The 15,110-nt window shown below is 41.7% G+C and overlaps 1 protein-coding gene across 3 annotated transcripts in view; it reads right to left on the bottom strand.

Moving 5' to 3' along the window:
* Window positions 1-657: 657 nt before the first annotated feature.
* The window catches only part of igsf9a (immunoglobulin superfamily, member 9a), a 41,464-nt gene continuing 27,011 nt past the window's right edge, over window positions 658-15,110 (bottom strand). For 2 of the 3 annotated variants that reach the window (XM_053475854.1, XM_053475855.1), the window contains exons 6-22: window positions 14,755-14,872; window positions 13,888-14,029; window positions 13,640-13,785; window positions 12,788-12,930; window positions 11,748-11,888; window positions 11,468-11,584; window positions 10,958-11,111; window positions 10,723-10,834; window positions 9,259-9,440; window positions 8,914-9,131; window positions 7,836-7,920; window positions 7,509-7,673; window positions 7,305-7,329; window positions 4,753-6,831; window positions 3,714-3,892; window positions 2,338-2,482; window positions 658-1,766 (exon numbers count right to left, since the gene is read on the bottom strand). In XM_053475854.1, the coding sequence (XP_053331829.1) occupies window positions 2,352-2,482; window positions 3,714-3,892; window positions 4,753-6,831; window positions 7,305-7,329; window positions 7,509-7,673; window positions 7,836-7,920; window positions 8,914-9,131; window positions 9,259-9,440; window positions 10,723-10,834; window positions 10,958-11,111; window positions 11,468-11,584; window positions 11,748-11,888; window positions 12,788-12,930; window positions 13,640-13,785; window positions 13,888-14,029; window positions 14,755-14,872 (4,137 nt within the window). In that variant the 3' untranslated portion in view covers window positions 658-1,766; window positions 2,338-2,351. The remainder of the gene's footprint in view (window positions 1,767-2,337; window positions 2,483-3,713; window positions 3,893-4,752; window positions 6,832-7,304; window positions 7,330-7,508; window positions 7,674-7,835; window positions 7,921-8,913; window positions 9,132-9,258; window positions 9,441-10,722; window positions 10,835-10,957; window positions 11,112-11,467; window positions 11,585-11,747; window positions 11,889-12,787; window positions 12,931-13,639; window positions 13,786-13,887; window positions 14,030-14,754; window positions 14,873-15,110) is intronic. The other variant, XM_053475856.1, reaches the window with a different exon arrangement.

The following is a 15,110-nucleotide window of genomic DNA, read 5'->3' as shown; positions in this document are numbered from 1 at the left end:
ACAATCTAAATCCTGATGATGCCACAAGAGACGTTTTCGTGCTTTACTTTCTGTGCAGATCTTCACACTGAGACCATGTCCACAGAGTTTAAATGAGTGTATCTGTGTGTGTGTGTGTGTGTGTGTGTGTGTGTGTGTTCCCCTGGAAACTAAGCTGACATTTAATGTGCCGTTCCACATCCTGTGTCTTTATAAAAGAATCATATCTGGCAGACTTTTTGCTAAATTGCTCTTCTCACCGGGTTCGTTGCGCAGCGGGCCTCATTTTTCTAACTTTGTTTTTTTAGGTCAGCTAAATATTGGAACTGAATCCTGGAACTTAAATATTCCCGTCAGATTTACAAAAAGCACACTGCCGAGACTCCTCCTACTAAAAAAATCTGCACTTGCTTGAATGTTACCGATTGTGCATAATTAATGGAACGTGTACGTTTATGGCGCATTTTACATTTAGCCACGCCTACAAAACTCAGTAAAAGGTAAAAGACCAACAAACAGTCAGGGGGAGGCTCGCAAGGATTTCGCAAGTTTTCCGAATCCAGCTCAGCCACTGCAGCGCTCCATGTACCGCAGACACACTCTAACTCCGCCTCTTTTATATATATACAGTATATATGTTAATTAAAATGTGATATGGAAAAAAAAAACAACGTGATTCAAACTTGACAGTGTAATACGTGTATAAAGTACATATACTCATTAACAGTTATACATTTTACAGCTGATCAGTCGGGGTTCCCATTAGCGCGTCTCCTTATTCTGTACATAAACTCATACAAATACAAACTGGAACTTCTACCACATATACGTTTCTTATTTAAATATTTTACAAATAAATCCATTACACAAATGAGGATTGGAGTATAAAGTAAATATAATGATGTTGAGTAAAGAAAAAAAATTGTAGTAAACAGTTGTGTGTCCTTTCCACTGTAATCCTTCATGTAAGTTTTTTTTTTAATTTTGTTTTAAAAAGTAAACTCTTCCTTCCATTATGCCGTCTTTACATTATATAACGGATCGCTTCACTCAGAGATCACGCGGAACACATCGCGTCCTCTTATGGTATTCTCAAAGGCAATGAGTGTGAAGAGAAAGCTTTCACTTTATAACTTTTCCTCTCAGCTGACCAGGCCTTTAATCCCACGGCTCTGTCTCCGAGCGAGGATCGATATCGATATTCACGCCTAATAACCTCCGTGCAGAAAGTTTGCTTCAAACTGCATCTCAAAAACTCCCTGTTCTGATCTTCTGGACGGGCAATGTTCCTTGAATAAGACCTGGTCCATCCTTGGCATAAACTTTATAAAAAAAAAAAAGTTTTGTTCTATCCTTTGCAGGCACAAGAGGCGTAAATCACAGTGCTGAAAGCTCACATGAGCTTATTTAGAGCAGGTTCTTGAGGCTCTTTCGTCCTCGGTGTAATCTCAAACGAGTGATGAAATGAGACGATTCTTTCATGTTCTTCATCCTTTGAGTCTGGAGCGTGCGACCAATCAGAGTCGCCGTCTAATTCCACGCAGAAATGATCCCAAATCCTAATGTCATTGGAGACGTCATGATGGCTGGACTTGTCCCGGAAAACATCAGGCTCTTCTCATTAGCATCTTCTGGAGGAAACCTTTTGAACACTGAAAGCGCAAACAGGTAGAAAAAAAAAAAAAAAGAAATGAGTTCTCCATCTCAGATTCTGTTTTGCTTTGAGTTTGGAGTTGTGTGATGAGAAGCACTTGCTCTCTGGTCCTCCATCTTTGGTGCAGATGATTCTGTTTTACCCAGGAAGAGAACGAAACGATGCAGTGTTAGATAACAGCATTAAATATTTATCGGGGTTAGCGCTGAGTAATATTCAATATTGAACTAGTAAAATATTAAGTAGAGCTATTTCATCTGAGAATGTAATATACGTAATCTTTCAGCTTAATCATGTGTCTAATACAATATTACTTTTGGTAGCAAAGACTATTCTCACATCTCTTATTTATTACCTGCTCAGACACACAGCCACACACACAGTAAGCAGACAGTGTGTCGTACGTGACCCTACGTTCACGCTAGTAACTCGAGTCTCTTGCATCACTTGTTGTTCGTCTCTTGTAGAAATGCACTGGCATATCTATTTTTTATTTGTGCATCCTATAACTTGATTTCTGTATTACATGTTAGGCTTCATTTTTTTGATTAGCTTAGCGAAACGAGCTAACATTACAAGGTATGAACAGTCTCTGCTACTGTACGTGCCTAGATGGTTTCATTTTAAGCATCATGTCTTTTCGAGTGTTCAAATGTCACGTCGAAACTGAACTGTCGCTCGTAGAATCATGAGATCATCCTTACCATTTAGAGTCCATTTAGAATAGCACCGGCGCAGCATTCACATCGGGATTAGGGTCCGGGTAGCACATGGAGCCATGCTGAATTTCCTGCTCAAGCTGAGACTCTTCACAGCTGGGTGGCAAAATGCTAATATGTTGATATAGACCTGCAAACACACAATAATACAAAAAAAAAAGTTGAATTCCCAGTTCTAATTAAGTTTCTACAGCCCCTTTAGAGAGCGAGTGTGCTGAGAAATCGGTCATTCTGTGACCTAGCAAAGGTGTTACATCATAGGCGTAGGGATTTGAGAAGCTTTGACAAGAACAACGAGTTCTCGGTGAGTGTACCGTGAGAATGAGGAATATCCGCAAACGGCAATAACAAGGGAGAGACAGAAAGTACTCAATAGGAGGCCCGAGACTACAAGGAGAACAGCGTCACGAGTGAGGCACAAGAGAAAAGTGCTAGCGTTGAACGTGCTCTGTGGCCTCTAGCAGGAGTTCCCGCCAACTCTCTCCTCTCTCCCGCCTGGATTATGTAGATCATTCGACAACGCTTTCCTTAATCATGCCAGAACTCCCTCCGAGTAGAAAATGCATTCTCGCTAAACTCGTAGGACTTCTCCTCCATCTCACAAGTCACTCCTCAATATCGCTGTCGCTATCCTGGGTCTACGCGACCGGTAAGAACCAGGGGACCCCTAAAAACTTTGGGGAGTGCTCAGGAGTGCCTCAGGACAGCTTCTATGAGAAACATTGTTTGCTTTTTTTTTCTTGTAAAAAGATTGAACGGTGCAGTAATTCTTTAGCTTTTTGCTGCGATCAGCAAGATTGAAGAGATGCCTGGAGAGTTAGAAGCGAGCCCTACGAGAGCCCAGGTAACCCAGGAAATCTGCAGGAGTCACGCCGATTTTCTCATCAAAATCTCTCTCTCAACAAGATTCCTCATCGAACTCGCAAAGAGGGGTTTGTATCAACGTGCTCCTTGTAATATATTAGAGTTCCTATAGTAACAGCTTGTTCATAGACACTTGTATGGCAGACACATTACATAAACTGACTTATAAATGTGAAGAATTGGTGATATTGTGAGGGTTTTCTATGAGGACATGTTTACTTAACACTTATAGAAGGGTTCTCCAGCGCCAGCGCGCGCTCTTTACCGAGTAGATATAAAGCTGTAGTTTTAAGTTTTGTGTTTTGTGATGTGGTGTAATGGGAATAAACTTCTCTCTCTTGGATCTGCTCCAATAGAAAACTAATCAGCTTCAGAGTGGTAACATGAACTTCCTTTACTTACAGAAAAATTGGATACAAACTAAAAGTTTATCTTAACTTTAAGAACATTTTCGGGGAACATTTCAAAGGTGTCAGATTCAACAGATTTCCCCTCACCTCTCTTTTCCTGCTTTAATATCAGTCTGCTGTCGCTCACAGCACTCCTCCGTCTTCCCTTGCTCAGCATCTCCTCCTGCAGGCACACTGAGCTGATTGACGTTTTGAGGTCATTAGAGTTCACGGAGACGTAGTGTGAGTCCCACTCATAGTTCTCATCAACTGAATCTCTCCTGGAGCTAGAGATATAATTTAAAAGATATTGTTGTTGTTGGTGTTATTGTTTTTTTATTTCAGCACACATCCTGCTTGTAAGAAACTGTAAAAGCATATGTTCTTTATATAACTATATAATATGTCTTTAAAGATTGGGGATCAAGGGACATGACCCTGGCATCTTCAGGAGATTCCACAGGCGTTGTTGACCTATTCCTGCTGTCTGGTGGGAGGGCCTTCTTCTCTCTCATGCCAATCAAAGTGACACTAACCAATCAGGTAAAATCAATTTCATCACCACACATCCTTCAAACTGAAGTAATTTATCGCCAAGTTCCTTTTAAGTTATTGAGGTTCTGATTAAACCCATGTAATTTACTTGACCAGTCAAATTGACTGGTTGTGATTGATGGGTTGTGATTTCCACAACTGTGAAAAACTTTCAAAGACCCCCTGGCTCTGGCTCACAGAGCCCTAAATATATAGGAAAGGAGGGTGTTCTCCAGAACCAGGATCAAGACCATGGATAGAAACGTGTGCTCTATACTACTGGTAGTTGTTTTGCGCCAGGAAAGAACCAGATTGCAAGTGGGTCGTGACATTTAAAACATTACATGAAGTTTTAATCGAGTTAATTAAGGACAAAATGAGTTTATCCACACTCTGTTCACAGACTGGTGTATCACGGGATTCCATCTCATTACTGAAGGCCCCCTGACATGCAGTTTGTCGTGTTTCTTTTTCTGTAATACAATTGATTCTATTACCTGGTTCGATGCCCCCTGCCCCTTTATATCTCTAGGCTAGAAAGGAAAAACACTAGCCTAGAGATAATAAAACAATAAAGGACAAAGTAATTGAGATTAAAGAAGGTGTTCCTTACCATTCCTGCAGTGAGCGTTGGCCAGGCTCATCTCTATCGCTCTCCTCAGGGATCTCTAGGGAGGTGTTTAGAGGAGGACTAAAAGACAGAGACTGCCTGCTGCTTGGATGATCCAGACTTCCTCTGCCACTGCTATGGCTGGTATAGCTCCGGCAACTTCCCTCTGGTTCCGGGGAGTAGCAGTGCATTGGATGCCAATTGGAATCCTCTAGAGGCATGGAAGGAGGGCTATGGCGCTGACAGGCTCGCTCTGCAGTAGACGCAATATTTGTAGCATGCTGATGACAGGAGTCCCGAACCTGAATTTCTGAAGGTGCGCATGGTCCGTTTTCTTGGATCTGTGTCAGCTGGTTCTGGTCTCCACATGGAGAAGGAGACATGGAGGGGTTTTGTCCCCTGTTTAGTGAGTCGATCCAGGCATCAGGAGGCAGGAAGTGCTCGCTGTACTTTTTGTCATCCAAACTAGGAGCACTTCTGTGGTGATTTATACCTTGGGTGTCTCCATTGTTTTCAAAAGCTTGTTTTTGTCGATGTTTTAAAGGAAGGGTGCTGCTTGACCCTCTACTCATCCTTTCTGGGATTCTTCTCGATCCCCTCTGAATAGTTTTATATCCTGATTGTCTTTCTGTCTCCATCTGGAGCTGATATAGATCGGGTCTTTGAGACCGCATGGACCGCTGCATGGACCGCTGCATGGACCTCGCTCGGGGAATCTGAGGCTGTATCTCTGGCTCATCCACACACATCTCCTCATAATCAGTCTCGCACCCAGCCTGCCCTCTGCTTTTCTCTGCTTTTCCTCCTTGCTCTGGATCTCCCAAGTGATTCATCCTTGCAAAGATATGTTGCTGACTGTAACTGTAGTCTCCAGGACTAGTCAGGCTGCCCTGCACATTATAATGAGATCTTTCCAATGTTGGGTATAAAGGTTTATTGTCAAAATTGACAGGGGCACCTTCAGTCATGGTTCGCCTTCGCTGCTGATCTTTCACACGCAATCTTTGGTGTTCCCCTCGCTCTAGACTTCTAGACCTTCTTTGGTTTGACATTTGATTTAAATGAGAGTCCTTCAGGCATTCAAAAGCCCTTTCGTGGCAATTCTGTGCTTGCACGAGGTTACTGGGAGACATTATATATCCAGACTCCCACGGAATACAAGAAGAAGCTCTTACTCTTGGACTAATAGTGTTACTGGATAGACATTGCCCTCTGTTGGGCAGTTGTGTAAATTGCAAGGACCCCATTCCTCTGCTTTTCCAGGCTGTTAACTCATTATCCTCGATTTCCCTCTTGCACACCACTCGGAGTGACCCACCTCTCTGGACCTCAAAGTTCCGATCCAGAGTGTACTTACGCAACTCTCGCTCCAGCTCCTCTCTCTCTCGGGCCAACCTAAGACAGTGACTAAGGTTGCCTTGTTCTTTTTCATGTTCCATTTGCAGAACAAGAGCGCTGGCTCTTTGGTGATCACCGCCAGGCTTTAGCGCTGGACAGTTGTCTGATGGTGGACACAGAACAGAACCGCTGATCTCAGAGGACAGACTTGATCTATTTGAGATCTCCTGTCCTAGAGCCACAGAGTAGCAGCCATACCTGGGCAATGTTTGTGCTCTGCCAGAAGGAGAGATGTCCAGTCCACAAGAGGGCATGTCAACGGAAAGGACAAAAGGAGGATGTCTTCTTTCACTGCTGTAAGAGCGCAATGATTGCGATTTACGAAGCGTGGCATCGCCAGGTCGCTCGGACGAACGTGAAAAGCGTTGCCTTGACATTTCGTGCCTGAATGGAGTGGAATCTGTAGTGCTAAGTTCTTCATAAGGCTCAACCATGAATCGTCCATCTGGCCCACGGTGAATGAGGTCCACAGTGGAGTCACGATGAAGCTGATTCCCTGGTACTGAACCCTGGGCACCGGGTTGGGTATGTGGGAGTTGGTGCTGTTTCTGGTCAGGACCATCACTGCGGTTGGATTTGTCCATGGAGGAGTGGTCTGAGGAGGAGGATGAACTGGAGAGTGGGCGCAGGGGGAGGAGCTTCTGTTTGAGCACACTGTCAGGGCTGTCAGGGGCGGAGTCAGATCTGAAGGAGAAACAGAATGTAAAGAACGAGTGATTACAACATAAGAGCCAGATGAGCAAACAGCATTTTTAATCACTATCAAATTATGATTGTCATTAAAATTACTTGTAAAATGCTCTGTGACCTTTGTAGGTATATAATTAAATATATAATTAATTAAAACTTCTGTTCTATAATGATCCCCGTGTCTTACCCTAGTCAAACATACTTGAATAGATTTTATTTCACATAAGTAAAAGAAAATGCCAATAAACATCTTGTATTCATTTACTGTGCGGCATCAGGCATAATTCAAGCAGTGAAATCGAGCTTTGGTGAAATTATTACTGATGTGAGATGAAAGAAGATTCCAGAGGCTCAGTTAATATCTGTGAGTTTAAAACATCTACACAGTGTTACTGTGATTGGCGGGTGTGTATTATAGTGTCTTTAACCATGAAGTCAATTATAAGAGCCAAATAAAATACACTTACTTCCTAGATGAAGCAGGGAGGTGATCTGAAATAATCAAAGGCACAAGACAATGGAAATGAATGACATGGGGAAATGAAAAATGAGGGAAGAAGTACTTTTTTTTTTTTTTTTACAAACACAAACTGAGTGCTTTTTTATTGAGCCAGGATGATATGCATAGCATTTATATGGAACAAAAAAGTGGCACAGTACAGGTTCTTTACCTCGCATCATCTTCCTGTGCCGCCGGCTTCTTTTACGGCCAATTATACACACAGTGACCAAAACTATCAGAAGTAAAAGGCACAAGACCGCCATCCCTATCACGATTCCAGTCCAGAGTGGTTGGGGGTCTGCCCCTGGGAGCCTTGAACTGGGAGAATCCAGGACTGCATAATAAAAAAACATTTAAAAGTGAAACTCCATCACACTGAACCAAAAACAAAAAATAAAACAATAGATGATTTATGAGAATAATCCGAACAGATATTGGCCTAAACTGACTGAGCGGAGCAGTTGAAAGGAAAGTGGAGCGAGGCTTAGGCACTGACCCAGAGTGGAGACATTGATCGAGTGACTGGGCACGCTCAGCTGCTCTCCACGGCGAGACAGGAGTCTTAGCTCATAGTTGCAGTTCTGCAAAATGTCAGAAAAAGAAAGAAAAAAGGCAAGCCATTAGAATGACAGTTATTGAAATATCATAGAATGGAAATATCACAGTCTGAGAACAAAGCGTTTGTGAAAGCAGTATTATTGTACGGAATAGTGTGATGTAATTGTAGCTTTAAAGGTGCAGTTTGTAATGATTAAATTATCCCTCAAGTCAAATATTCATTTCATATTCAGATTTCACTTCAAAGCCGTCTCTTACAAAATACAAAAAACTGTTTTGGAGATGTTCACAGAACCATTGGGGTTATTTCCAGGACAATAATTACCATTTTAATTACTCATCCTGCGCTAGTCATGTCCAATTAAATGCTCTTGAAAATGTACATGCCCCAGCCATGTTCAATTTTCAGTCATTTTTAGACATTCAAATAAGTCTTCAGTGTTTTAGTAATTTTTCGTCATTTTGTATTACACAGGTCTTAAACAAACAACTTAGATTTGCTCTGCTGTTGTTATTTGGGGCACTAGTTAACAATAATCTAGTATTGACTGTTCCAAAAAAAAAAAAAAAAAAAAAAACAAGGTAGGCTTTTACCAAACGGTTGAGATGTTGCTTTATGGTAAAGTATCAAAAAAATAAAATAAAAAACAGCACAAAGGTTTTAAGATCCACTTTATTTCTTGTGGTGTGCTACAATGCAAATTTGAAGTGCATACTATTTAAAGACAATGTGACACCTTGTGGATTTTTTTGCATAGCATACCTCAACCAAATGGTAGAGATTTCTCAAACTGCGACACATAGCAATGCTGAGATTGACAGGTTATAGATTTGACTCAATAGATTAGAATTAAGCAAAATAATAAAAATCTAAAAAAATGTATACATCATAAACATGATTTTATGAACTGAGTGCAAGGGGAGGAGTCAGTTACGGGAAGCATTGATTGATATTTATTTATTGATATAAGGATTGATATTTTTGCATCAGCCTGCTTTGAAAAAAAATGCAATACCTTTTGTAATCCCTGAACAAGCATTTCAGTCTTATTTGCACTGATGTCCTCATCCAAGGTCGACCACTCCCCTTCCTCACGACGTGACTGGAGGACAAAACTGTCTATCGGCAGCTGCTGAGGTGGTGGCACCACCCACCGTAGATAAAGTCCCTCAGAGCTCTGGTTGGAGGATAGCAGCAGGGGCGGCTCCAGCTTTAATGATGTAGGAAGCGTGTCTGGAGAGAAAAAGAGGTTGCAAGCTGCTGAGTCAAGATGGCAGCACTCAGAATGATAAAGACAGACAGATGGATCAGGGCGGAGAGCAAGGGCGGGTGCATAGAGGTAATAAACGCTGGTTCTGACCCATGGTTCGGGCCACGGTGATGTCACTGAATGGGCCGCTGCCCAGCTTGTTCTGAGCCATCACGTTGAACTGGTACTCGGTGGAGGGAAGGAGGTCACCGACCAACACGCTGGTGCTGGAGGACGGACCAGGAGCTGAGTGCCACTCCTGCTGCTCCTCATCTGCACACACACACTTCAACCTGAAAAAGAACAGGAGAAGTTATTACCAATGTGTCAGAAATAAACTGAGGGGTGTGTTTAGGGTCAGGTGACTACATGAAATAAGATCTAAGTATTCAGATCGCAGATATATCTACAGACTACAGATGAGTGCCAAAACAGTGACTGTTAAAACTTCTGGCAACCCTGAAGGTGTGAAACGTTGTGAAATGTTTCACAGCCTGAGGTTAAGTTTCCTATTACGTGCGCATGGTACGATTATACAAGGGGTGTTCAAGTCACAGCGGGACTTTTGAAATTGTGTATGAATCAAAATGAGCAAATTGTCCCTGCCAATGATGAGAAAACCGAGAAACTCCCTGAGATGGCAGGAGGAAGAAACCTTAAGGGGAACCAGAGTCAACAGGGAACCCATCCTCATCTGGGTGATAACAGATAGCAGGGATTGATCTTCAGTTATACTGTGTGTTAGGAGGCTGAAAGTTTAATATAACAGATGATGTCCTTAAGTTAATATGGAGTTAATAATATCCAGTTCGTTATTGGAAGCTCAGGTAGACTGTAGGAGATTTCGGTCCTGAACTATTGAACAACTACAGTAACTTTTAATTGTGAAGAATAATAGAACACAGTCATGAGAGTAAAAAAATTCCCTTTAATTCCCTATATAATCTCCTGCTAAACTAATGAACTTATCCCAGTGTAATCTGTGTATCACTAGTGCTTGGACATCATTAACGTAGAAAAAAGTTTTCTCAGTATGCCGGAGCCACGGGCCTCCCAGGAACCCCCTTTAATGTCCCAAACATGAGGAAATGGATTGGAGCGAGGTCGGGACTGTACGGCGAATGTCGCTATAACTTCCAGCTGAGCTCCTGTAATGTGCAAGTGGTGTTGGTGAATCATTAAGTGTGCAGTTCACACAGACAGATGCATCTCTTTCCAGTGACAAGTTATCTGTCGATTTTTATGGATCAGAAGTTTCACTCGATAAATGTTCACAAGAACGATGTCTCATCACCGTATTGCGCTTGAAGTCTTCTGGAAATGTCCATCACTTTTTTTTTTATCCCATTTAACACCATTTAAAGTAGCTATAAATAGAATTCTTCCTTCACAACCTCTTAAAGTTGTGTATCCTGAAATTATATCTTTACTTTCACCAGCTTGAGTCCAGAAATCAACAAGTTCACGAGATCACATTAGTACCAGAACCATGGGATTTATTGTGTTATTGCTACACCGGCAGCATAATCACACACACAGACAGACAGAAGTGATAATGATCTTCTAGACACTAACCAGACGGTGAAAGATTGTGTATATCCTCCATCAAATCCAGGCACCCAGGACACATTGGCCTGGTCCATTCCGACGTCAACGGACACGGAGGACACGGCGTGAGGACTAGTACCTGACACACACATACACACACATAGAGAAAAAGAAAACAGGAAGCAGCATAAGATACAAAGACAAAATCCCTGTTATTCATAAGTGTGTGTGTGTGTGTGTGTGTTCTGGTGTTGATCCTCACCAAACACCATGATGGCGGTGGTGGCCGTGGTGGTGGACACGAGGTTCGTCACGCTGCACTCCCACTCACCATGATGCTCCTTACTCAGAGACTCGAGGAGCAGAGAACCATTCCCTAACACTGAGTACGGAGGGCGAGAGACAGAAGGACTGAGCTGGAGAGAGAGAGAGAGGGAGAGAGGGAGAGAGAAATAGTGCAAGTGAGATGATCAGACAGGTAGATTAAGTGAAAAGAGAAAGAGTGAGAGAGTATGAGACAAAGAAAAAGAGATGGCAAAAAAAAGTGTGACAGAAGGATGGAGGTAGAGACAGACATGAGAGAAAACACGAAGGATAATAATGTATTAGACAGAGTGAAGCAGTCATTTACAACAACACTACTGTCAGAACTGCAGTTACAGAACATTAATTAACACCTCCGGACCAATCAGAATCCAGAACAGTGCTGTGGTACCAACGTGCGTAAACGAGCTATCCGTCCTGTATACAGTAAGTTGGTCGTCATGGTTACCTTCTTCCAGTTGACTTTAGGTGGAGGATCCCCGTGAGCCTGGCAGGGGATCATCAGCGTCCTCCCCACCTCCGCCCTGTACTCCTTACTCGGAGCCAGCGTGATAGCCGGAGGGTCCTAAAAGAGTTCAGCACATCACATCTCCGTCATTCCCCTTAATCCAGATGTTTCATTACTCTAGTTTCCTTTTAAACCTACACAATATTCCATCATCTAGAGAAACAGATAATGTTTACAGTATTAAGGACATGTCTTGTTCTTTGCATTTCGGGAGTCTGACCTGAATGACGACGGTGGTGCGCTGTGATTGGCCCATCGTCCCGTAGCTGTTATACGGAGTGCAGGTGTACACGCCCACTGCGTCGTCATTAACCGTGGTGATGACGATGGAACCGTCTGCTGTCAGGATCCAGCCCGGGTACTGACCAAAGTGAGGACAGGACAGTTATATTATATTTAATAACACACTGGCCTGAGTCTTGATCATTCCCTGGCTCTATTTCCTGTTTCTCTCAAACTGTTTTTATTATTGCTATCTCTCCTAAAAATATCAATTCCTGCCTACTTTTAAGAAAATTTTCCGCCTCTCAAGTTGTCATTTTTAGTCTGATGTTCTGTCTTTTACAAATTGAAACATGTCTACCGAGACACAAGTTGTCCTTATTTATTTATTGGAATGGAATATAACAGAGGTGTTCAAGTCAAAGCAGGACTTCTGATTGTGCAGAATAACTAAACACACAGATGTGCGAGTCAAATCTCCCCTTATGTCTCCATATAATCCCCTGATGCACTAATGCACTTATCCCAGTGTCTCACTAGTGCTTGGAAACCATCAAGGTAGAAAGTTTTCTGTGTACGCCAAAGCTTTCAGGAACTCCTCTAACGGCCCAAATGCGTGGAAATGGCTTGGAGCGAGGTCAGGACTGTACGGGAGATGCGGCGATAACTCCCAGGTGAGTTCCTGTAATGTTTTCCTGCGACTATGAGTCTCATCACCGTACTGCGCTTGAAGTCTTCTGTAAATGTCAATCGCTTCATGCCTTCATTCACCGGAAATTTCATCACAAGTCCTGGTTTGACTTGAACGCCCATCGTATAAATATAATCATACTGAAAATGCATAATATTTCATTTAAGCATTATTTTAGCTTTTTAAATAGCATTGACAACATACATTAAATTCGCAGGAAAAGCATAAGAAGTGTGAAGTAAATCATTGGATTATCGGAACATAATCGTTCGTTGCTTCGCTTTATCAAACCTCGATTGTTTTTCTATAACAGCGCTATAGGACAACTTTTTATAGCAAATCCTTACAGCATTGAGATCCAGCGCTTTTCCGTTTTTGGTCCAGTCGACTCGGAGCAGCGGGGGTTCAGAGACCAGCGGGCAGGAGATCACCCCCTTCAGACCCGTCGGGAGGAAGGTGCGCTCGGGCATCCGAGTCACCTGCGCAGGGTCTGTAACAGGTTGGGGGTAAAGGAGGGGGGATTCGGTCAGCACGGTGGGCCGGATTAGTTTTAGCTCATTTTAAAAAGTTTATTTTATAAATGAACAACTTTGATGATGGAGCTCAGTTATTTTATTGGATTAGTTTTGTGTTTGTCCCAAATAATATATACAATTCAATCCGCTAAAAGCTAAAGGAGAAAGAAAACAAACGTCAACAAAATTTTTGGTTAAAATAAAAATCTACATAAGGGTCCATTACATCACAAATATCTTTTTAAGAATTGTTTGATATTTGGTTCTTAAGATGTTTTCGTGCTTTAAGAAACCATTTGTCGCCGTCAACTTTTACTTACGTGATATTTTCTCAAAATTGAAATTTAGGATATACTCTTTTATTAGTTATTTAAAATAGTTTTCAAATATTTGGGACAGTCCAATCGTTCACGAAAAAAAAAAAACATTTTGTGATAAAAAAATTATGTATTTAGATCAAACTTAAAATAAATTTCCATCAGAGTAAAATATAAATAAAATGCAGTGAATATGTTCCTAAGTATAAGTTAAAATAATTAATAAAAAAAAATTAATATATTTGCATATGGTATATTCCATCTGTGATTTGGTATCATTTTATTGTATATTAATGTAAATTTAAATGTATTGTTTGTGTTTATTTCTGTATTTTAACGCTCAAAATAATGTATACGTTATACGTACGTCGCACTGTAAGCGTGGCCGAGGCAGTGGGCGGAGTCGGAAGGCCGTTAGTAGGCATGCACGTGTATTTCCCAGAATCCTCTGGGATTAACCTGGATATGAGAAGAGTGCCGTCTACCATGACCTTTACACGAGACTTCTGAGATCTAAAAAAAATAAAATAAACCACACAAAAATGGTTCAGGATCACACAGTGGCGGTAATAAAATGCGGTAATAAGATGCTGAGGAGTAAATCTGGAGTCTGACTCTATATGGTAGACGTTCTCTCCATCTCTCATCCACACGTAGGTCATGTTGGGAGGATCGGCCTCGGCCTGGCACCGCAGCAAGGCATCGTGGGACATGTTGAGGACGGTGTCCGTCGGGGGGATCAGGATAACAGGAGGACCTGGGATGAGGACACAAGGAAAGGAAATTGTAAAAAAAAAAAAAAGATTTTACAGAAAAAATTACACTCGGGGTGATTTACAAACTGCACCACCTGAACACTAGATGGCAGCATCTGTTTGTCTGTCAACACTATCATTTTGGCTTACAATACAATACGATGTGTGTGTATCAGAAATCTCTCCAACACAGCGACTTATAAACTAATGTGTATGTGTGTTAAAGCAAAGAAACATGCACACTAACTAGGAACAGACTTTTCAGGGCAAAGTAGTTCACAGAGTTGCTAGAAATGACCAGATGATGTAATCTATTCATTTGCACAGTTAATGCATCATCATTTGCATATGAAAATGTATTACGTGTAGAAGAAGGCTTTTCCAAACATACTCTGAATAGAAAGTAAAAGGTTTTGCTTTATTATATTTACAGCACCGCAAACAATTTACAAAAATTTTATAATTATTTCATTACCAAGAGTTTAAAATAAGCAAAGACATGAGCGAGTGGAGAAAAAAAAATCAGCAGTGATTGGATGCTGGGAATAATGGGTAATCAGTGATTGGATGTTGGGAATAATAGTGATCAGTGATTGGGTGATTTTGGTGAAACAATTTTTAAAAAGAGCAACAAAGGCAACAAGCTCCCATCACTGCCTAAGAAAAACTTTGCTACACAAATGAATCTCTAATGGAAGGCGAGGTATTGTATAGTACAAGAGCTGACCTTTGACACTGAGCTGCATGGTGTGTTTCACATTTCCCTCGCTGTTAGAGGCTTGGCACTCATAACGTCCTGCTGTCTCTCTGCTCACAGAGGAGAAACTCAGACTCCCATTCAGGACCTTTAGAGAGAGAGAGAGAGAGAGAGAGAGAAGCACAGGTCAGGATGGTGAGAGGGAACAACAGGAAGGGAGGAGAACATACATGGAAATTTAGGTGGAGAGGAAAATGAAAACCAATGATGCAAGTCATGCTTGCTATTAATATACAATAATCACAGTAATGAGATTTTGGACCAGATATCATGAACTGACAGATTTTGCACAAAAAAAAAACTGTTTTACAGTATTTGTTCGGATG

The sequence above is a fragment of the Clarias gariepinus genome, chromosome 17, assembly GCF_024256425.1.
Source record: "Clarias gariepinus isolate MV-2021 ecotype Netherlands chromosome 17, CGAR_prim_01v2, whole genome shotgun sequence".
Taxonomy (NCBI): domain Eukaryota; kingdom Metazoa; phylum Chordata; class Actinopteri; order Siluriformes; family Clariidae; genus Clarias; species Clarias gariepinus.
The sequence above is the reverse complement of the archived record's forward strand: the minus strand, read 5'-3'. Positions and strand labels throughout refer to the sequence as shown.